The sequence below is a fragment of the Myxine glutinosa genome, chromosome 4 (assembly GCF_964187855.1).
Source record: "Myxine glutinosa chromosome 4, kmMyxGlut1.1, whole genome shotgun sequence".
NCBI lineage: Eukaryota > Metazoa > Chordata > Myxini > Myxiniformes > Myxinidae > Myxine > Myxine glutinosa.
The window spans coordinates 106,625,200-106,650,164 of NC_136264.1; the positions used below are offsets into that span (position 1 = coordinate 106,625,200).

Consider the following 24,965-nt stretch of genomic DNA (forward strand, 5'->3'; position numbering starts at 1 on the left):
TTAATTCATGCAGGAGAAGGGAAATCGATGCACAACGTTTTTGGTGCAAGTGTCGTAAACCTTGAAGGGCGATGAAGCCCGTGTCTGCACAAGGAATCAGCTTTGTGGAAATATGGTTTTGAGAATCTGTTCCAGAAAGTGTAACGAGTCTGCCAAAATGGCATCATCTTCTGATGTGGGCGGAATATAATCGCACTTTCAGTGACTACTTTGGAAATTTTCAGCTCGATTCAAACTGCGTTATCAGCAAAAACGGCATGAAAAATAAAGCCAAACTGGAGAAAATGTAAAAATTCAAAGCCCGTCCACATCCATTTATTTTCAGAGGCCGTCTTCTTCTTCCGTATGCTCAAAATAACAAAAACAGTTTAAAAAAATACAAGATGAAAATTGGTGATTTTATGCAGCCTTGACCTTTGAGATTTAGATCTAAAACAAGAACCAGATTCTAGCTTTTGATTAGTGAACCAATTCAGTGACCCAATATGCAAAACTTTTAAATTTCAGGTCAATCGGATGAAAATTGACTATTTTGTGCCGCTGGCCTTTGACCTTTCGACCAAATTATTAATTTGCCTTCTTCATATTCTCATAACAAAGCTTTGTTGAAAATGTGATGACAAAACTCAAATGGTAAATTGAAATTTCAAGTCAATTGGATCAAAATTGATGATTTTATGTGATGCTGACCTTTGACCTTTTACCAAAATTCTTAATTTGCCTTCTCTGTATTATCATAATAAAGCTTTAGTGAGAATTTGATAACAGCTCAAATGGTTAAAAAAAAGTTTGGCCCGGACACACGGACGGACACACACACACACACACACACACACACACACACACACACACACACACACACACACACACACACACACACACACACACACACACTCCAAAACCCCGTGTCCTGCTTGCAGAGGACGGGCTAATAGTTTTGAAATAGCAACACTGTGCATGTGAGAGCCAGCCAAGTCACTGGGAAGCAAAGCAAATGGACTTATTGAGCACAATTTGAAGGCTGCTCCGACCTGGCTGTTAGTCCAGAGCCAACATTTATGGATGTTTTAAGGATGCATTTCAGTGCATCATGGCTGTGAAGGCAGTATCCTTTTCAAAGCCTTTCTGCTTCACCACATTTGAACACTTGCAAAGACTTGAATGATGAGGTGTCGTGAGATGCATCATGTAATTAGTGACCACTTGCTATTCTTGCGGCTATCAATTTAGATCCAAGCATGAAAAAAATAACTAAAGTAGTTATCATGCAAATGCACTTGAAAATATATCATTCACTCCTAAGCATTTGGCATATGATGTATATTTGTCTGAGCAATATTCAATGATAGTCGGGGCCCTCAGGGATATTTTGGTTCAAATTCTTCCAAAAGCATCAAATTTGGCGGAGATGTTGCCCACGCCATACTCTTTCGATTTTTGACGGGCGCCAAGGGCGGTATGATCCGGGGACCATACCGGTCCATCCCGCCATGTCACCTGACCTATGACGTCATAATTAGGATATGCATCCAATCACATGGCGTACTATAAGTGGTCAAAGTTCAAAATGAATCGATCGAAAAATGAAGGCAGGGATCCATTTTTAAGGTTTTCATAAAATCCAATATGGCCGCCAGGTCACATGACCTATGACGTCATATTTATGACATGTATACAATCATGTGTACATGAACCCGGATCATGATCGCACAAAAATTAAACACAAGGATATGGCATACAGTTCATAAAACATCAAAATCCGTACCTTTGTAATTAGACTGATGAACTGCATATGCCTGAAAGGGGACCGAAAAAGGGGACCGAAAAACAACAACAACCACGGTTCCCGAAAAAAGGCCAACCCCCGCTTTGCGGGGAAAAAATGGCCTCTAAAGGTGGTTATAACTGCATATGCCTGAAAATTAGGAAATAGACATGTAAATATTTCCTCTAATTGTCAAAAATAAGGTCAGAGTTCGATTACCCAACCCAGAAACATAAAATGGTGAACCTCGCGTAAATCTTGACAAAAAACCCAAAAACCGACATGTTTGACTCAAAAATGACCTTTAAGATGACCTTGAGGGTTGACCTTGACCTCGAATCATCAAAATAACATCATAATTGGATTCCTCGCCCTCGAAAGAAAAGTGGTATCATACATGATTCCAACCCTTTTGGTTATTTAACTGATTTTCCTCTAATCCGGGTGGCGGCCATTTACTATTTCGCCAATATGGGGCCCCCGGGGGGGTGGGGGGGGCGCCCGTCAAAAATCGAAAGAGTATGGCATGGGCAACATCTGGGCCAAATTTGGTGCTTTTGGAAGAATTTGAACCAAACGGCTCCAAAATATCCCTAAGGGCTCTGACTATGAATGGAACTTACATTCAAGCTGTTTAGGGCAGAGGCAAGGAAGCATATCCACAGGTAAACAAGCAAAAAAATGTTTTAAGAATGACGATCCCAAACAGGTACAAAATGCATGAAAAGCATGAATTATCAGGTTTTTCAAAAGGCAGTTGGGTCAAGAGTACCTTTCTTCAGACTAGGAGGCAAGGTTTTTAGGTTACATCAGTTGGGAATTATAAAATTGGCTGGAAAACTGGGAAAAAAGTTGAGGACAATCAAAGAGTGTTGTACAAAAAAGGGGGCACATAGTTGGTTTAAATTGGAAAACAAACAAAAGAATGCTTGGCTCAGTTAAACCTGAGTTCATTCCAATGCAAATAAAGTGGCAAGAGATGTTTAAACGGCTGAATGAAATATTTATTTTCCATGCATGATATGATTACCTGGAAGGTCAAATTAAATAGTGGAGTTTGTGCTTTCTTTTGCAACAGATGTACAATTTGTCATGGCAGATTGCTAATTACTCACCACTCCTCCATCCCACTCCCTCCCCAACCTGCCTTTTCATAAACTTTTTTAATTGCCCAGTTCAACTCTCTCCAGCTAATGCTCACTCAACTCTGCCCGTGATAAAATTTGAGCCAAATATGACCAGTGTTGCTCAACACAACTCCAAAGTTAAATATTATACTAAAATTATGAATCATCATCGTTTTACACCCAGTTTCTTGTTTAAATGTGTAAGCCGTGATTCACCAAATGGCCACTTCACCAAAGGGCATATTTGAGGCATGTTTTTTGTGGCCGGATGCCCTTCCTGATGCCACAACAGAATCAGCTGTGGACCTAGCCTTGTCTAAAGAGACATACAGTGCATTCAGAAAGTATTCAGACCCCTTCACTTTTTCACATTTTCTTATGTTGCAGCCTTATGCTGAAATCGTTTAAATTCATTTTTTCCCTCATCAATCCACACTCAATACCCCATAATGACAAAGAGAAAACAGGATTTTAGAAAGTTTTGCAAATTTATTAAAAATAAAAAACTGAAATATCACATTGACATAAGTATTCATACCCTTTGCTATGACACTTGAAATTTAGCTCAGGTGCCTCCCATTTCTCTTGATCATCTTCGAGATGTTTCTACACCTTGATTGGAGTCCACCTATGGTAAATTCAATTTATTGGACATGATTTGGAAAGGCACACACCTGTCTATATAAGGTCTCACAGCTGACAATGCATATCAGAGCAAAAACCAAGCCATGAGGTCGAATGAACTGCCTGCAGAGCTCAGAGATAGGAGCTGAGAGACATGAAAGCCCGCTTGGAGTTTGCAAAAAAGCACCTCACGGACTCTCAGACTGTGAGAAACAAGATTCTGTGGGCTTTCATGTGTCTTTCACTGAGGAGAGGCTTCCGTCTAGCCACTCTGCCATAAAGCCCAGATCGGTGGAGTGTTGCAGTGATGGTTGTCCTTCTGGAAGTTTCTCCCATCTCCACACAGGATCTCTGGAGCTCAGCCAGAGTGACCATCGGGTTCTTGGTCACCTTTCTTACCAAGGCCCTTCTCCCCCGATTGCTCAGTTTGGCCGGGCGGCCAGCTCTCGGAAGACTCCTGGTTGTTCCAAACTTCTTCCATTTAAGAATTATGGAGGCCTCTGTGCTCTTGGCAACCTTTAATGCAGCATAGATTTTTTTGTAGGCTTCCCCAGATCTGTGCCTCGACACAATCCTGTCTCTGAGCTCTGCAGGCAGTTCCTTCGACCTCATGGCTTGGTTTTTGCTCTGATATGCATTGTCATCTGTGAGACCTTATATAGACAGGTGTGTGCCTTTCCAAATCATGTCCAATCAATTGAATTTACCACAGGTGGACTCCAATCAAGGTGTGGAAAAATATCAAAGATGATCAAGAGAAATGGGAGGCACCTGAGCTAAATTTCAAGTGTCATAGCAAAGGGTATGAATACTTATGTCAATGTGATATTTCAGTTTTTTCTTTTTAATAAATTTGCAAAACTTTCTAAAATCCTGTTTTCTCTCTGTCATTATTGGGTATTGAGTGTAGATTGATGAGGGAAAAAATGAATTTAAACGATTTCAGCATAAGGCTGCAACATAACAAAATGTGAAAAAAGTGAAGGGGTCTGAATACTTTCTGAATGCACTGTACCCTGCAAGGCGGCAAGGGTATTTGCAATCAGAGTTTCCTTCTCGTCAGTGGACTGTCTACCAAGGCTAAAGAGCTCCACCATGGGTTGGATTGGTGAGTATCACAGCAAGTCTTCAAAACGAAGGGCCATGCACTCTACACCTCTAGGATACCAACCTACTCAGAGCTCATCCAGACATGTAAAAGTGTTTATGCTAAAAGACCATCAATATTATGATAAAATTATCAATATATGACAAAATTCGCATACATCGTTGCATCACGATGAAACACAAATCTGATTAAAGCGTGGATGCAATCTGTAAATGTCACAATAAGTTAAAAAGAAACATCGGAAAAAAAAAAAACTATCACATCTCTGTGGTACAAATAGCTGGGCGGCTTAGCTAAAAAATTCGGATCGATTGTGCCTTTTCCCTTAAAAGCATGAAACTTGGCACATGGCTAGAATACCCGAAAAGAAAGATTTTTAGTCCAAGGGGCATCCCCTATTTCACCCCATATGGCGGCCATCTTGAAATTCAAGATGGCCGTCATACAAGACCTGTTTTGATGAATATCTCCATAATTAGAACAGATATCAAAATGGTTGAAGTGCCTATACCTACATTTTTAGGGTCTAGGAATCCAATGGCAACATAAAATATTCAATAGTATATGGCAGCCATCTTGAAATCCAAGATGGCCGCCATAACAGACCTGTTTTGATGAATATCTCCATAATTAGAACAGCTATCTAAATGGTTGCAGTGCCTACACCTACATTTTTAGGGTCTAGGAATCCAATGGTAACATAAAATATTAAGCAGTCATATGAAAATATTAATTTTGCATAGTATCATGCATACTGGGAATGCATATAAATACTCTTAACAGGTTGGCATTCTTCAGTGATTAAAAGTGTCTATGACATCACAGACTGTAACTGTGCCATCTTGTGGTTTTCTAGTCTTTGCTGCATTCTCCATCACATGCGCAGAGAGAAGTACAGGGAAGTGCAGCTTTCTTACACCGGCAACGACCAGTACATCCTTTTTTGCACCCACACTTAACAAGTTCATTGCAGATCTTTGCAGCCTCTGGAAGTGTTGTCCATATTGGTTTGAACTGGCCAGCAGACGTTTTTTGCCAACCCCATTCAGTGGGGCTTGGTAGATCAGGCTTAGCATGCAATGCTTGTCCCCAGCATAGTGCGCCTTGGTATACTGCCCGCTTTACATGCTGCACAAGGGCATCATGTGTTGGTGGAATTGATACTACTGTCTTTTTTTCTTTTTTTTAAATACAAATGAAGAAGTTTGACTTTTTAAAAATCCTCATGAAGTTCTGTTCAAGGCAGCAGTTTTAAAAAGCAAGGCAATGTCCTTTCAAAATGCACAAAATTGTTTTTGTATACTTGCTCAAAAGTGTGTTATCGTACAGTATTTCAAATTGATTTTTGTTTACAGTTAATCTTGGGAAAGGTCATGACGAGGTTACAAAGTCAAACATCTTGATTTGTATTAAACAAGACCGAAAGTCTAACAGCGGCGGAGCCGGGCTTGTTTGATACTTTAGTTGAAGAGGATAGTATGACCTGGGTGGAGATACCAGTTAGCAAATAATGTAAGTATTAAATTATTTTGAAGTACTCTAAGTCTCTAAGCTGTCTGTCATCACGGAAGTGAAGAGATTGCATTGAGACTGGTTTATACAACATGTTGGTCAGTTAGTCAACGCTATCAAAGTGACCTCAGCACCATCCGGACACACACCACTGCGGCCAGAGTGCAAATCCAGCCACCAACCTCCTTGAGAGAGGACCCATGAGTTGGTACTCATTTTGCAACATCAATATTTGAAAGCACCACTTTCTTGTGAGCTATTAACCTTCCAAGTTTCACTCTCGATCTGCTCCTGGGTTTATATGATCTCACTATAAACAACGTTGCCGGTTAGTCGGTCTGCAGCATGTGCAGTTCCTGTCCTTAGCTGGAATTCACTCTTGTTGGCAAAGATGCACAGATCGAGTGAGTCTCTTACTCCACTCGCTGCAATGTACAGCTGTCCGTGTGAAAAACACATGACAGGTGAAACCGCTTCGATGACAGGTTCAGCCTGTACGGCATATCATCATCATCATCATCATCATCATCATCATCATCATCATCATCATCATCATCATCATCATCATCATCATCATCATCATCATCATCATCATCATCATCATCATCATCATCATCATCATCATACTAAAATACGCAATTTCGCATCTATCTCATGATATTTTTTACCGTGATACATTCCGTCATTACCGTACTTATCCAATCTCAAACAAACTTGACAGGATGAATAAGGGGTACACAATGGAGGTTGTAGCACATTCATTTCCCCCCTCCCAAAAGGGGGTTTTCTCGCCCAAGAGGGTTTTCCCAGCCATTGCCACCAATAGGTTTGCGTGTTGAGGTGTATAGCCGTGTTAAGCTAGCTTTATCGTGGCGTTTTTCCAAGGCCATTTCTAATAACAAAACGAATGATAAATAGCATAACATTAATGTTATTACAAAACAATATTAACACGAATACAAAACAAAACAATATATTGATACGGTTTTGAGATTGTAAATATGACATCATTAAAGGTTAAAGGTTTGCCCCCCATAGTTAGTCCACAAGCAACACGTAGGCCCACTTAGAGTATTAGTTATGTCATAGTATGTGTTAGAGTAGGCCATTTCCCTAGTAATATCTGCGTTGTGTAAAGAAATGAGCTTAGGTCCTTTCATCTTTGCGCCCCCCCCCCCCCCCCCATTACATCAGTGGGCATAATTGATCCCGTGCCCCATTTGGCATCCCTCAAGTTTGTTACGCTTTGGCTACCCGCAGTTTGTTACGCTTTGGCTGCCAGCAGCGTTCGCTGCCCTTAGTTCGCTCGAACTAGCCCAGTGACACGAGGTAGGCCTGAAAAGAGGGAGGAGCGCGAGGTCGGGGTGTGGCAGAGTCGAGGAGCACCTCAGAGGCGATGACGGTAATGGCTCCCAGGAAACCAGGGCTCGGTGGGCATGGCGTGATAGGGCGTGGTGAAGAACGTCTGGTGAGTTCCAGAGGGTTCCACGGGCATGGCAATAAAACCCTTTGCGCGAGGCCCCCATGAGAGTTACGAGAAGGGATGCGCGGTGTTGACTAGAGTTATGAGAAGGGAGGGGCAGGCACTTGAGTCGAGGACTGTATCGAAAGGACTGACCCGGAGTTGTGAGGAGGACTTGGAAGCGCATTGTTAGCGCCGATTGAACTGTTGCACACGCAGCCACGCGAGTGATTAACCGCCAAAGCCCAACCCTACCGTTCGCCCCGTAATTATCCCATGCGCGCCAACGACACGCGGAGAGCTCCTGCCGTCTACTGTTTCATCTACTTCGTGGTGCGAGCTGGGGACTGGAGGGAGAGCTGCCCAGACGCCATCCATGGACCATCGACCTGTTCGTCTGCAAACCCCGTGCGAGTGCGTCTGAGTGTGAACGGGCCCGTTTGTCCAGGGAATAAGTTAAGACTGTACTTAAGGACTGCACTGTGTCTTCTTCTGCTGAACCATTGTACATTGTGTAAATAAATTCTGTTCCTCCTTTCTTCCAAATTCGACCGTTTCTGTGATTTCCATCATTGGGTAAGCGTGGCACGATTAAGAACCGCTTGGATCGGGTTTAGTCATTGATAATGGCTCGGGTCACTGGTTCGCTACCGCTCGGCGTATCCACCAACACCCGTGATTCGGGCGGGGCTTATTTCCTCGTTTCTGGGCAGCGTGAGTTATTAGGTAATAGCGAATTCTAGTCCTACAACCCTATTTCGCGCTGTCCGGGAAAGACGTCATAGGTCCCGGGTCCCGTTGGCTAGTCAAAGACAAGGGGACTAATCCCCCCTTGGTAAGGGGAACAGGCCGGCGCGGAGATCCGCAACAATATATATATATATATATATATATATATATATATATATGTATATGTATGTATGTATATATATATATATATATATATATATATATATATATATATATATATATATATATATATATATATATATATATATATATATATATACATATATATATATATATATATATATTTATATATATATATATATATATATATATATATATATATATATATATATATATATATATATATATATATATATATATATATATATATATATACATGGTGTTTTTTGTTTTTTTTCATATGCAGAGTCGAGGCTTGTGGAAGAGCAAGTCCACTGAATGGATCAGGCCGTAACACGACACAACAGGAACAGTAGAGAGGGGGAAACAACAACAGAGTTGAAGGCCTAGATGGAGGAAGACAGACAACAATGGGTTTGGGGAGGAATGTGGTGCAGGAGAGGATGCATAGGGTGGACAATATGAATACAGGAGGAAACTCCAAGGAGTGAAATCTGGACACGTCCAAGGTAGAATACATGTCCAAGGTAGAAAAAATTAACAAGTGTAGAAAAGGGGGGAGAGTTAACGAGGGTAGAATTGATCGATTTTGATTTCCCAAAAAACACTAGTCCTCAGATGCATCAGCTGTGTCCCAGACACCATCATTGAGGGACACTGCATTAAAAAGTGTGCCATCACTCAGATGGACATTAAGCTGGTTGTCGTCTCTGCTGCTGTTCGTTTTTGGTCATTAAATATCCCACAATGTCTTTTGCAAAGAGTAGGCAAGTTATTTTGGGCACCCTGGCTGGATTTTTCATTTCCTTTCCTTATTAAGGCTGGAGTCCCCCAAGGCGGTGTTCTGGTTCCAGTCCAATTCCAAATCTTCATCAATGGTCTTTCTGACTCTCTGGAAAAACCCCTTTATCTATTTGCTGATGACTACCCTCTGCCGTAACATGCCTCATCATTCAGATGGGAAGGCAGCAGCATCTTTCTTCCCTCTATTCAGGTCTTGACAAAATCACAAGCTGGTCAAGCATTTGGAATATGTCTTTCAATCCTGACAAATCTCACTCTGTCTCTCCGAAAGGAACATATGGCAAACCCCCTGCAACCCTCCCAATCTACTTTATTTTAACATTCCTCTTTAGGAAGTTCATTCACTCAAACTCCTGGGTCTCACTATCAGCCACGATCGTTCTTGGGCAAACCACTTTTCAACGTTGGCATCCAAAGTCAGCCACCGACTGGGCATTCTTCGTTATACAAAGTCCTTCCTTGGCATACCTGAACTCCTTATCCACCAACAAGATTTTGAACCTCAGCTTGATGCAGTACTGCTCTCTCCTCTGGGCTGGCTCTCCTGTCTCACATCTTGCTCACCTTGATGCTGTGGAAACCAAGGCCTTCAAGATTACTGGAATCTCCCACGATGAAGCTGAGTGTATGGGCCTATCACTTTTCCATTGCAGACCGGTCGATGGTATCTATGTATTGTACCACCTCTTTCCAGGTTTCCAGATCTTTTCCTCTTTCCAGGTCTAGTACCCTCTGCTCTTTCCAAAGTCCCTCTCTCCCAGGTTTATGCAGGTCCACCATCAAAGCCCTTCTGGTGAAACTCCCAAAATCCAGAATCACTACTCACCTCGACGCATTTGTTTCACTTTTTCCAGAGCTGTGGAACAAACTTCCACATTCTCTTCAATTCCTTTCTTCCTTCGAAGTCTTCAAGACAGCTGTCAAGACAGCAAGACAGCAAGACACCATCCCATATCATCCCTCATCCAAAACCATGATGTTTTCTACCACAGCTAATCCCCCCTTCTATCCCTCTGAATCACTCCTCCTTCCAAATTTCCAGTTTTTCTTACTCATAATTTGCTTGATCTGTATCCATCTTGGCCACAGCATGTGTCCCTCCTTCACACCCCTCATTCTTTCCCACACCCATTATTTGCCCAAGTCTCGCTCTATTTTGTTCTTCAACCTTGTTGTTGGTGTTTCGCCCTCTCTCTACTGTTCCTTTTGTGTCCTGTTACATATTGATCCATTCAGTGTTCTAGCTCTTCTGCGAGCCTTGACTATGTATACAAAATAAAAATAAATCAATGTCGTACTTTTCATTTAAAAGCAAAATATCAGAGAAAAAAACACTAAAAGAAAAAAAGCAAAAAAAAAGCTGCAACAATTGGATTTTTAAGAGATTGAAAAAACTGTAATCAATGAGGCTGTGGATTTTTTAAAGGCAGGTTTCCACAGTTTGGAGAATATTGGAAAAATGCTCCATTGGCAAATTATTGGAGCATCACATGAGGAGGTTCCAAGAGGTTGCCATTGTTAGACCTTGGCTTTCTAGCAGGGTTGCAAGGTGGGTGTTGTGTCGGAAATGTAGGCAGGACCAATTTGTATTTAGCTTTAACGATATCAGAAATATATTTTAAAAAAACTATGCATTGGCGTACTGGGAGCCAGTGAAGTGTTTTGTGAATCGGACTAATGTGACGAAATTTACAAGATTGAACGATGAGGCCAGAAGCTGTATTTTGATTGTGTTTTGATGCCTTGAGAGAAGGGCCAGATAAGGCTGCCAACTGCAGTGAGTTGCAGAACTCCAACACAACGTCATGAAATCATGAACCAAAGTTTCAGTAATCCTCCAATTTAAGCACGAGTGGATTTTGGCAACAGTCAGCGGATGGAAGAAATTAGATTGACAGATTTCAGCAACGTTTGAGGTTAGGAAAGAGTTGGGTCTATAGTGAAGCCAGTGCTGGAAACCATGTGACAGTGTGCGTCCAGATCCCCAAGCTCACTACATGGGGTTGAAGTTGTTTTTAAGGATGCATGACGGGATGAGGACCAGCACGTCAGTTTTGGCAGCACTGACTTTAAGAAAGTTCTTGGACTTCCAGAGTTTAATTTCAGAAAGACAGGATTTCAGAATTACAGACGACAGCACATCACCGGGTTCAATGGACAGAGAGGTTTGGCCACAACAGAATATATGAAACTGGATGCACCAATAGAACAGTCGTATATTATCTTTCAAAAATCCCATTCCTGATATACGAATAACTTCAATTGGAAGTGCATGAATTTCACCTGAGAAAAAACGATGGAGTGAATAAGTGCATCACAAATCACATTTATGTCAGCAAGGAGTCTCAATTGTCTGTCTGCAAATGACATTTTATAAATTTGTACCCTTTTGTGTCGTGCATACAGCAAAATGTAAATTGTATGCCCTTTGATTGAAAGCAAACCCACAATAAAGCATCTTAAGCTCAGTTCTCCGAATCAATGCCTATTATAATATTCAAAAAAATAGATGAAAGAATAAAGCATTTGATGTGGAGAAGCAGAGATGAGTGACAAATGGATACAAAGTCGACAGCAGTGCTGCTGCACTCAAATACAAGAAAAAGTACAATAATTTTGAAAATTATAATCTGGAATAGTGTGACACACACACAAGATGGGCATGCACGCACGAACACACAAGCGCATGCTCACACACGTACACAGACACACAGACAATGGGTTTTGCCAACTTTAACACATTGATGAGGGCACACACGTGTACAGGGGGTGGAGGCTGATATGTGGTGGACCCGAGTAGAAAGAGGAGCCTGAGATTTGGCGGACCCAAGTGTAAGGGGGGAAGGAGATTTGGCAAGCCTGAGTGGGAGGGGCCTGAGATTTGGCGGACACGAGGGCCGGAGATTTGGTGGGCTTATGTAGGAGGGCCTGTGATTTGGCAGACCTGAGTGGAAGAAGGGCCGAAGAAAGATGAGGACCCGTGGGGATGACGCACACATGAGGTGCACACACACACGTGCATGGGTCGTGATTTGTACGTACACATGCACGATTATGGTTTATATACATTTTTGGCTTTGGTTCTGCTTTTGCTTTTGGTTTTGCTTTTAGTTTTGCTTTGGCATGTTTTGTTTTGTGTGACATCATATGCTGTGTATTGCATGCACACATTATTTTTATGCGTTATATATACATATATACATATTTTTCACATGTTGTATTGTATACACACGTTATATGTGACATGTTGTTGAGTGGTATGTTGAGTACATGCTTCTTGTGCATGACATATTGCACATACTTTGTGCGCACACGTACACTCACAAACACTGACGGAGGTGGATACTTTGAGACCCGGTAGATTTCCGTTCCATCTCATAAGGCCCACCCACGTGTGGGGATAGCAGGCAAAAACAACTTGCACGCACGCACACACACACACACACACACACACACACACAGACACACACACACACACACACACACACACACGCACTATGGCGGCGAAGAGGGAGGAAGCATGATTTGCCAGTCGTGCCGCCTCCCTCTCGCCTGGGATGGAGAGACTCAGGGATTGTGTTGAATACATCCGTTCCGAAGGCAGTGAGGACATGACGATGCACATGAGGTGCCTAGTACCATGCCGTTTGATGCGGTGGCTTATAAGTGTATGGCAGCTTTGGGAACCTAGCTTCGTGAGATCCATTATCGTGCCGAATATGGCAGCGTTGAAGGATGAGACCGAGGTGGATGGGATCGGGATAGAAGGGATCGAGAGGGAAGAGACCGTATCCCGACATACCCCTGAGGCCGCTTTTGGGATGGCGGAGGTGGAGGCGATGCACGGATGCGGAGACATGAGTCGTGGTTCATTGCTGAGGTGGGGATGGATGGTTCTGGACCGGGTAGGGCTACGTTTGGTCTTGGGGACTTGTGTGTGGGGATGAGGACCGGTGCCAATGAAATGTGCACACGCACACACGCATACGTTTATTGTGATTTGCAGGTACACATGCACGATTTTGGCTTATACTCCAGTTTTGCGTGACATCTTGTCATGCACAAATTGTCATGTGACAGTGCCACATGTGGTGCTGAGCAAACTGCAACGCATTACGATTCGGTGAACCATCACAGCTGTGAAAAACATTTTTATTCACGTCTAAACGTCATAAACATGATGCCACGCCTTTCCGAAAATGAACGTCTATGTGTTATTGGCATGGAATTTTTTTTTTGTTGTTGTTGTTTTTGTATACTGAATCGAGGCTTGTGAAAGAGCTGACATTTACTTCACAAACAAATCAACCAGACAAACAAAATATATAAAAAGAGGGAGCGGAAGACAAGATGGGGAGAGAAGGGGAAGCACACAAACACTTGAGAGCACACAACATTTGAGAGCAGGGAGATGTGTGGGAGGGAGAGGGCTTGGGGGGAGGAGGCGTGGGAAGGGGGGGAGGGGGGTGGGAGAAGTATAAAACACAAGGACACCAAGGACTTCCAGGACAGAAGTTGGTATTTCAAAAAAGTGGAATTGGGGTGGAATTAGCGGGGGTAGAAAAGATCAAGGTTTTGGATGGGGGAAGATAAGAGATGGTGGTGAACAGCTGTTTTAAAGACCTGGAGGGTGGAGTGGGATTGAAGAGAGTGTGGGAGTTTGTTCCAGAGGCAGGAGAAAAGAGGAATGAAGGAGTGAAGGTGAGCAGAGAGTCTTGATTTTGGCAGTTCAACCATAAGAGGGTTGCAGGCAGATCTTGTGCGACCTGTAGGAATATTTGCGGGACAGAGCCCAGAGAGAGCTGGGGGGTCAAGGCCAGAGAGGAGTCGGTAGAAGACGGAAAGACCACCAACCTGCCTGCGGTGAGTGAGTGAGAGGCCCTTGGAGTTAGCTTCATCGCGGGAGATTCCAATGATTCTGAATGCTTTGGTTTCAACAGCGTGAAGACGAGCTAGGTGTGAGGCAGGAGCACCAGCCCAGAGGGGAGAGCAGTATTCCATGGAGCTGCGGATGAAAGCCTTGTATGTGGTGAGGAGCTCAGGTGTGCCAAGGAAGGACTTCGCACGATGGAGGATGCCCAGTCGGCGACTGGCTTTGGAGGCCAGATTTGAAATGTGGTTTCCCAGGAAAGATCATGGCAGATAGTGAGACCCAAAAGCTTGAGTGACAGAACTTCTTGGAGAATATTATTCAGAAAGTGGCTGGGAGGGTTGTCCAGTCGGTCTTTTCGGAGAGACATCGTAAGAGTGTGAGATTTGTCAGGATTTAAAGACATGTTCCACTTGTTTGACCAGTCTGTGATTTTGTCCAGGTCTGCAGAGAGTGAGGAGGCTGCAGACTACCGATCTGAGGGATGAAGAATGGAGCGACAGAGAGTAGAGTCATCAGCAAAGAAGTCTTGACAGTCTGACAATTTTGCTTCCTGCTTTCCCCTGAATTGAGATAGGAATGCCACAAAATGATGTGGCTCGGCATTTTGGTGTTCATCGGAACACCATACAGTCACTCAGGAAATGTCAACAAAATGGCAACATCAGAGACCGTCCACATTGTGGGCGAGCACGTGTGACATCATGTTGGCAGGATAACCATATCCAGTTGATGTACGTTAGGAATTGGTTCCAGACAGCAAGTCTGACAACCCGTAGCATCATTGGCCTCTGACCAATCAGTGCCAGACTGTCAGGAATCGGTTCCGCAAGCATAAAATCCAACCACAACGACCAGCAGTATGTCGGATTTCGTTGCCACGTCATCGACATAGAATCTAGCTTGTTGTCGACAATGTCTGAGGTTCAGGAGACAAGATTAGGCTGCTATCCTCTTTACAGATGGGTCGATGTTCCATCTTGACAGTGGTGATGGCCATTGTCACGTTTATTAATAGGAAAGGGTATGTTACACTGACGCATCACGCATGTGTTGTTTGTCCTTCGTTGGTGGATGTGTGATGGTATGGAAAGGCGTCACCACACATCCCAAAACCCAGCTGAAGTCATTTATGGCAATTTGATAGGTATTCCGTTCCGTGATGAAGTCTTCCTGTTCCTGCAGGTTCATGGACATCACATCAACAGGATAGCGTTCGCCCTCACGTTGCACAAGTGTTCACCGTCTTCATTGCACAACAGAACATTCCCACACTTCCCTGGCCAGCTGTTTCGCCTGATCTTTCTCCCATAAAACATCTGTGGATGAAATGGAACGACTATTGCGCAGTCTTCAGAAACAGCCGGAACGTTGACCCAACTGCGTCAGGCCATGGTGCAGATTTGGAATGACATCCCTCAAGCCTTCTTCAACCATCTTGTGTCCTCGATGAAGAGCCGTTGCCAAACATGTGTCAACACAAACGGTGATCACACAAGATACTGAGTCGTTAACTGCATTTTACTGCACCCCTCTTCGAGCTTCTGGAGACATGTCTTGCACACATGTGTTGACATTCTCATGTTGATTTCACGTTTATCAAACACTAAATATTGATACGACCAAACAACATAGTGTTTGTTTCCATTTTCATTTCTCATTGGTTAAAATTATGTGCAGGAACTTTTTCCCGTTAGTATATAAGATTATATTACATTATTATTAATATATCAAATCCAAATTATTGAAATGTTGATGGGAATGAGTGATAACCTTTCCCCCCTTACCCCAACCTTGTTTATATATTTTGTTTTTGTAAATAGTGTCATGTCTGCATTTGTGAAGGTGTGGGCCAATTATAACGGCAATACACCAGGATGTTACATGTGCCACACATCCAGTGTGCCCTCTTCCACACATGTTTATTATCCTTTTATATGTTGGAACCCATCTGTGGATCGGTCCCATCGGCCGATGGGTCTGCATTGTCATTTCTCATGCATCCACAGATGGATCAGACCCATCGGCCGATGGGACCGATCCACAGATGGGTTCCAACATATACATTATTTCCGTGATCTTGTTTGGTCTTGGCCAGACTGGCACCAACTCGGTGGAGATTCCCCGGGAGTTCTCAAACTCAACCAACCGACCAACAAGTTATCTCCAGCCTGGACGCATGAGGCCGAGCGATTTTCCTAACTGAGTTAAGGTTTATATTTAGTTATTTGTTCTCCCTGCGACTTTGATTTCTTTATTTGCTTCCTGCCTTCCCCTGAACTTTCCATCAGGGTGTTATAGAAGATGTGGCTGTAATGGGGGGAGTAAAAACATTTGGTGCACCTGTTTTATATCCGTGAAGTAAGTTATGGAGGTTTTTTTTTAACCACACACGTGTGTGTGAAATGACTAATTATTTTTCAAATTGTTGTTTAGAATATTTGGGCCAGTTTGTGGGCCAGCCTTCTTGATCTGTCATGTTGGTGGGAAAAGTCATCTGAGGAAGCAACCAATGGCATGTGTGCAGACCAACGCAGATGCTAAGCAACTATTCCCCCATGCTCGGTTTGAAAGAAGCAAAATAGGCCACTCAATTTTTCTTGGGGTGAAACCACCCGGCATGACCATGGTCCATCAATATCAGGACACATCACAGTATGGTGTTTCATAAGTCATGCACAAAACATGTTGTTTTTCCATAAAAAAGAAGAACCTCCTTCGAGTTACTTACGATATATTCTCAAAAAGGACCACAAATCAACCAAGTTTTTGCTCTACAAATTGTATTGAATCATTTGTTTTCGAGCAAACGGTCTTCTTTGGTGATTCTCCTTGGTAAATTTCATAACATCTAAAATGAAATGAAAACTTAAAAATTGAAAAAAATAAAAATAAAAAATTGAAAAAAGTTAAAATTAAAAATATTTTAAATTCCTTTTATGTAATCAATTAATTAAATTGGGAATTAAAAATTGATTGACAACAAAAATAAAAGCAACATATTTTTTTCGACTGTCTCACTTTCTCTTTGTATATGCTACCTTCTACTCAATGTATTTTCCTCTTTCCCACTACTTCTCACGAAGCTACTTTCTCACTACTTCCTTCCCACCACTGAGACTTCCTTTTCCTCTGTGTATAGATTATGTGTATGGCCCCAAAACCCAAAATAACTGCCTTGTGCAACTGAAGTTATCCTCGTGGACCCTTGTTTTTTCGTGGCAAATTCTGGCTTTGCCTGTTTGGTGGCACCACCTCAGCAGACGGCTCATGATGGTGGGATTACAGACTCAACTAGCATGTAGTGCTGTACCCTACCTCAAAGTCGGCGAGTTGCATTTCCGAACCGAGCCTGAATCAAGCCAAATTTGGCTGTCAACTTGGAAAATAATTGGGATATTTCCTTGTCACAAGAAATGAGGTAATTGCAGTATTTTGCATGTGTGTGCGATGGAAATGTGTGTGAGTTTATGAACCGGATGTGCTATAGAATGACCATGCAGTTTCTCTGTGAGTTTCAAAGCAAAATGTTATGGTAAACGGGCACTGTAACTGTTACCTGAGTTAGATGTGAGCATGGGTCTCAAAGTGCTGGGTTAAGTCCAATTGGCCTGCGCCACACCACCAGACAGTGACAGACAGCATGTCGCCCATGTGGCGTTGAGCAACAAACCAGTGCCAGCTCACGGCTAACACATATGTGAGACCCGTGCTTTTGTGGTTTGTGAAGACGGCCGAATCCTTAGATCTTACCGCATGTATCAAATGTGTATGCTACAGTTGACCGTTGGGGTCTAAAGTTGTACTCTCATATACTTCCTACCATTTTTAATTACCTTTAGAATTAATGTGGGTTATGCTATTGTGGTTTATGTACAGCAGTAAATATTGCCGCTAACTGAAGTGATTGCAGTTCTACTTACAATAGTCTGCAGATAATAACTCTTCAAAAACTAGTTAAACCATAGTTGGTTACAGTTCTCATTTCAGTCGTCTACAGAGAATAACTGTATGAAAGGGACACAATTTCTTGCCTGGCTATAATGACTATTTCGCTTCTAACCACCAAGGCATGTCCGAAAGCAAATCCAAATAGCGAAAGAGCATGAGGCTCGGTAATACGAATCGTTTGACTGTCAAAATTCATGTTACGTACTCATTTCATTCTGGCCACGTTCCACTTTATATAATAGTTATAAACTTGAAAGAAATCTATATGTCATGGAGCAAATGTTTGTTTGTATGTATGTGTGTATGTAGGTATGTACACTCTATGCCCATTGGTTGGAGAGCTGGCCACCCACAATTGTAACCTGAAAAAAAAAAATCATACGTCCACCATTTTGGTGCATCGAAGACTTATTCGGAGCTGTCATATTCACAACCTTATAAGTTTTCCATTCAGTGTAAAACAACTTAAGCAACGATGTAAAGGATTAACAAATATCGAAAAGATGAAGTCAATAGATGGCATGGGCCTTGTGAAGGTGACAATATATGTATAGGCCTCAGGCTTCAGGCCCATGAGCCAGTGGAATTGGAATTATCTGAACTATATCACCATGATGTATTATGTATTCACATAAGCAGTACGCATGCGTTTCCTTCATGTACATAACCTGGGATATTTTTATTTATTTTTGGGAGCGATTGAGGGAGTGGTTTATTACCTACACATCACCCAAATAAAGGGATGTGTCAGAAGAATGTGTTGCATGCTTGGAACAAGATTGACAAAAAGGCAGGTACTCTGCTAGATAATGAATGGCAAGTATTCACCTCAAACCAGTTATACCCCCTTTACACAGGGGTGGCGATCGTTGAGAGATCGTTGAGCGATGAAAAAATCTCAATGAGCGCCCAGCAATCGCCAAGATCTCTCAATGATCTCTCAGTGATCTCCAGTGATCTCCACGGTCGCCACGGTCTCCTCATAGTTTTGACTCGGTCCAAAACAATCTCTCAACGAACGCTCAAGGAGTGCTCAACGATCTCATCGATCTCCCAATGATCTCTCAGCAATCTTTCAATGAACGCCAAATTTTTCCACCCCAAAGGTAGAGATGGCTGAGTGATCAGTGAGGGATCGCTGAGCATTCAATGAAAGACCAATAGAGTTCATTGAAAGACCGGGGCGGAGATTGCTGAGAGATCATTGGGCGATCAATTTCCGCTTGAGAGATTGTTGAGCGTTCGTTGAGAGATTGGGGAGAGATTGCCACGGAAATTTTTCTTCTTCAACACTTTGTCAGAGACTGATGGAAGAGCACTAGAAACCTCTCATATATACGTAGTGTGTTCAAAAAGTATCCGACCTTTATTTTTCGTGCGTAAAAAAAAAGAAGCTAGGGAGGCGTTGATTGGTGCACGTATGTAGGCGATCCTAATGCGCACGCGTGAATTTTTTCCCACCTGCAGAAGCTGTCATTCGACGGCAGACCGCCGATGAGTGAGGACATGTAAGCGAGCGCCGTCGGATTTTCGTTTTTGACAAAATGACGGAAAAACTTGAACAACGCTACTGCATCAAATTTTGTATTTTTTGGCCTCGGGGATGTTGGATGCTTCCATTGTGATGACTGCAACTTGGTTTCTGGGTTGTACCCATAAACACAGGACTCATCGCCAGTGATCACTGTGTTGAGGAAGCTGGGATCGCTGTTCAGTCCCCAGCATGTCCTGTGCGATCTCCAAACGGAGTTGCTTCTGCTCAATCGTTAGCAGCTTTGGTACGAACTTCGCTGAGATTCTCCTGAAGCCCAAATCCTCCTTCATAATGGAATGAACGGTGTTGAATCTTGCGGATCGTTTCCACTTGGGAATCGCCAAGCTTTACACAAAATTTGATGCAGTAGCGTTGTTCAAGTTTTTCCGTCATTTTGTCAAAAACGAAAATCCGACGGCGCTCACTTACACTTCCTCACTCATCGGCGGTCTGCTGTCGAATGACAGCTTCTGCAGGTGGGAAAAAATTCACGCGTGCGCATTAGGATCGCCTACATACGTGCACCAATCAACGCCTCCCTAGCTTCTTTTTTTTACGCACGAAAAATAAAGGTCGGATACTTTTTGAACACAGTAGTATACCCAGAGGCTCCCTGTCGCCCAAGAAACGCTCAGCAACCTCCTTGGTCGCCCAAGGAACTCTCAATGATCCCTCAGTGATCTCTCCTGGTCTCTCAGTGATCTCTCTTGGTCGCACCTGATCTCTCAGCGATCTCCGTATATCTCTCGGTGATCTCTCTTGGTCACACAACGAGCGCTCAGCAAACTCTCAATGGTCGCTGCAGGAGGCTTAGTCTCCATTGATATCTCAAGGATGTTTCAATGGGCGCTCAATGATCGCCAAGGTCGCTCAAATATCTCCATAGATCGCCATGAAAGTTGCCGAAAATTGAATTTTTGATCGCACAACGAGCGCACAAGGATCTCCCAAACATTTACACAGAAACGGCTTTTTCGAGGCTTAGGAGATCGTTGAGAGATCGGGCCAATTTTTGATCGCTCAATGGTCACCCAACGATCTCCGTGCTGTGTAAAGGGGGCCTTAGCAATTAATCGCTTGCATTTATTGGCAATGATAAGCCCTGGTGTTGGGCTAGCGGCCAGGGTGCCAGCTTAGGATCCTAGGATCCTGGGTTCGAATCCCGGTCGATCGCTGAATTAACGCCAGGGGGGTTGACTCAGCCTGTCATCCTTCCGAGGTCGGCTAATTGAGTACCAGCTTTCTGGTAATTCCCTGTTTGTCGTTAAAGGCGGCAAAAAGGGTTGGCGTCAGGAAGGGCATCCGGCCGTAAAACATTGCTTCAAAAAGGGGACCAAAAAACAACAACAACCACGGTTCCCGAAAAAGGCCAACCCCTGCTTTGCGGGGAAAAATGGCCTCTAAAGGTGGTTTTATATTTATTGGCAATGATATTGTGCGGTGCACGAAGCTGAATTGCAAGTGCTGTGTCTGGCCTATTTATCTGTCGGTTTCCGACTTCTTGAGTCTTAACTCGGCATGCAGCGCATCCGTAAAAAGCATGCGTAGTAAGTGTAGGCAGCATTTGTCGAGTAGATTTATAGCCATGTGACGCTACAAACAGCAGTACAAAAACACTTATTGGACTAGCGTAGTGCCAATCAGCAAGTTCAGCAACCTTCTTTATGGAAATGTGCTTGAAATGACATTTAAATTTATAACTTATTATAGGATGAAAAGAATGGAAATACAGTCACGTGAAAAAGTAAGTACACCCCATGTAAAGTTTTGACTTTTTCAACATATTTCAACATACAGCTATTTGATCTTCATTTCAACAATATTGATCGATAAAGGTGATATAATATAACAAATATCATGAAGCATTTACATTTTGTAGTTCATTGTATAATTTAAATAAACATAAATGCAAATTTCACAAATGGAAAAAAGTAAGTACACCCTTGGCTCTAATAGGTGGTATTGCCCCCTTTGGCAGAAACAACCTCAAGTAGGCGTTTCTTATAAACGTCTACCAGTCTCTGACATCGACTGGGAGAAATTGTTACCCACTCCTCCATGCAGAATTCTTTCAGCTGTGCGATGTTTGAGGGGTTTCTTGCATGCACAGCTCGTTTCAAATCCCCCACAACATCTCGATGGGATTTAGATCTGGGCTTTGACTTGGCCATTCCAGAACCCTCCATTTCTTTCTTTTCAGCCATTCCTTGGTGGATTTACTGGTATGTTTTGGGTCATTGTCATGTTGCAATGTCCACCTTCGGTTGAGCTTCAACTATCCGACAGATGGCCTCACATTATCCTCAAGCACCCTCTGGCACAATGAAGAATTCATAGTGGATTCTATGATGGTGAGATGCCCAGGCCCTGATGCAGCAAAGCTGCCCCAAACCATAATATTTCCACCACCATGCTTTACAGTTGGTATCAGGTTCTTGTGGTCAAATGCTGTCTTTGGTTTTCGCCAAACATGTCTTCTGGTACTGTGGCCAAATAGCTCTACCTTTGACTCATCTGTCCAGAGCACATTGTTCCAGAAGTGCTGGTCTTTGCCTAGGTGTTCATTGGTAAACTTTAGTATTGCCCTGATGTTCTTTCTGGACAGCAAAGGTTTCCTCCTGGCACACCTCCCATGTAGATCAAATTTGTGCAGCCTCTTTCTAGTGGTAGACCCGAGCGCTTTGACATCAACAGTGGCAAAGGCTACCTGTAGGTCCCGTGATGACATTCTGGGGTTCTTACAGACTTCTTTCAGCATCTTGCGGTCTGCCCTCAGGCTGAACTTGCTGGGGCGGCCTGGCCTGAACAAGTTGGCTGTTGTTTGGAATCTTCTCCACTTGTAGATGATCTTCCGGACAGTCGAATGATTGATTTCAAATTGTTTGGAGATCTTTTTTAATCCGTTCCCAGACTCGTAGACATCTATAACCTTCTTTCTGAAGGCCTCAGAGAGCTCTTTTGATCTCGGCATGGTGACGCTGCACACTTCAACAACAAGAGCAAACCAAACTAAATGTCTGAGGTTTAAATAAGACAGGTTCCTCCAAGATCCTCTCTAACGATGTTCTAATCATTTGCACTTGAGCTGGTGCACCTGATTCTCATTTTAGGTATTTGAAGTAGTGATAAATGTAGGGGTGTACTTACTTTTTCCACATGCAAAATTTGCATTTATGTTGAATTTAAATTATACAATGGACTACAAAATGTAAATGTTTCATGATATTTGTTATATTATATCACCTTTATCTATCAATATTGTTGAAATGAAGATCAAATAGCTGTATGTTGAAATATGTTGAAAAAGTCAAAACTTTACATGGGGTGTACTTACTTTTTCACGTGACTGTATACTTTGCACCATCAAGTAACTAATCAATCGCTATCAAGTAACAATATTTCCTGTGTCGGATATCATTGTATTGTAATGCAAGCAGTGCTGTGGCTGGCTGTGTCGATCAATGCAGCTTAGGTTGGGGCAATACGTCCTCCATGCGAAAAATTTACATATGCTTGATGAAATACAAACTTCACCGAGTTGTGAGCCGATCCAGTTTACCGAGATGGATGCGAACCGAGTTTTTGCTTTCAAGTTGGAGGCCTAATCTCATGTATTATGTTGATTCATCCATTATCTAGATATATCCTTGTAAATCATGTAAAATAACAATAATGTCTCATAAGACCCTTCCCCTCATAGATACATGCAGAAGCTAATTTCCATAAATAAATAAATAAATAAACAAGAATACGTCATGCAGAGCATGATACTTGCAAAATCCACCCCTACCCCCAAAAACGTTGCCATGGATACATTTAATTGTCCATTTCATTAAGATTTAAAATGATGATCTCAATCAAAGCTTGAGTCAATCTGATTAAAATTGATGATTTTTCAGATGAAAATTGATATTAGAAGTTTGACCTTGAGTTGACCTTTGACCCCCAAATAGTTGGTTTTCCAATTCTGTGACTCAATATGCAAATGCTGTTCAATTTTCAAGTCAATAGGTTGAAAAATGGCAATTTTTAAAACTTGACCCCAAGATGACCTTTGACCTCAAAATCAATAGCATTCTTCCTTATGACCCACTCTACCATCTGGTGAAGTTTCGTGAAGATCGGTTTAAAATTGTGACCTGTAGGAGATTGACAGGCAGACAAACAAACAGACAGAATAACGCACAAGACCAACCAATATACTTGAAAAATCTTCGATTTTGCAAGTGACAAACACACCTCAACGTCTCTAGGGGCCATTCATAATAATACCTGGAAAGCTAGGAAGTTGGGGTGACAACAAGTCCATTTCAGCATCGAGCATGAGGTCATCTTCTTCCAGGTCACAGCTCTCCATGCCATTAATGTCCTGCAAATACAACTTCGATGGTTAGACTTACATGTGGACATTTTCCACAGGCATCCACAGATTTTCTATGGTCGGAAGGCATCTCCATGGAAAAATGAGGAATTTTGACCAATCCTTCCCCTTCCCACACCACATTATGTTCACACATTCACCTTCCTCATTCACCTCTCCTTACTCCAACACATCTCCAAAACTACTTTTCTATTTATTTTCCATTCTTTCACCGTCATCCTCCCCTCTCTCTACTATTTTCCACATTCACCCCGTAATATATTTTCCTTTCCTCAATTTTTTTCTTACTTTGTTATATCGAAATTATATTTGTTCCCCAATGTAAGTAATATGCAGATGACTGCGACACAGAAAGATCATACATACTTTCTTATTAATCCAACCATTTCAAGCTCAGGTACAACTCAAACCCTTCCCAACCAAAGCAAATGAAAGGTTAGATTGATCTCACACTTCTTTTGAAATAATCACCAATACACTGAAATTATTAAGTTATAAACATTTTCAATTGTAAAGCAGTGAAGATTACAACAGCATTGAAAGATTAATTTCACCTTTAAACCAGGCCCGAATGAATTTAATTTCTCCAAAATAAAGCAATTTCCCATTATGAAAGAACTCCAGAAAAATCATTTTTGGCTTTTCCAATATTAAAGTGAGCTTGAATTGATGCTTCTCCAAATTAATGCCTGCCGCATATGGCAATTATATATTTTCATTTATTACATTTAACAATGTACATACAGTACCTTCAGAAAGTATTTACTCCCCTTGACTTTCACATTTTGTTGTGTTACAGCCTGAATTTAAAATGGATTAAATTGTGTTTTCTTTGTCATTGAGCTATACATACATTGCATTCAGAAAGTATTCAGACCCCTTCACTTTTTTCACATTTTGTTATGTTGCACCCTTAAGCTGAAATCGTTTAAATTCATTTTTTCCCTCATCAATCTA

At 42.3% G+C, this 24,965-nt stretch overlaps 1 protein-coding gene across 5 annotated transcripts in view; it reads right to left on the reverse strand.

Moving 5' to 3' along the window:
- LOC137425066 (uncharacterized) overlaps positions 1-24,965 on the reverse strand; it is a 769,181-nt gene that overhangs the window by 627,205 nt on the left and 117,011 nt on the right. For all 5 annotated transcript variants that reach the window (XM_078776254.1, XM_078776250.1, XM_078776252.1 and 2 more), the window contains one exon: positions 23,900-23,996. In XM_078776254.1, the coding sequence (XP_078632380.1) occupies positions 23,900-23,996 (97 nt within the window). The remainder of the gene's footprint in view (positions 1-23,899; positions 23,997-24,965) is intronic.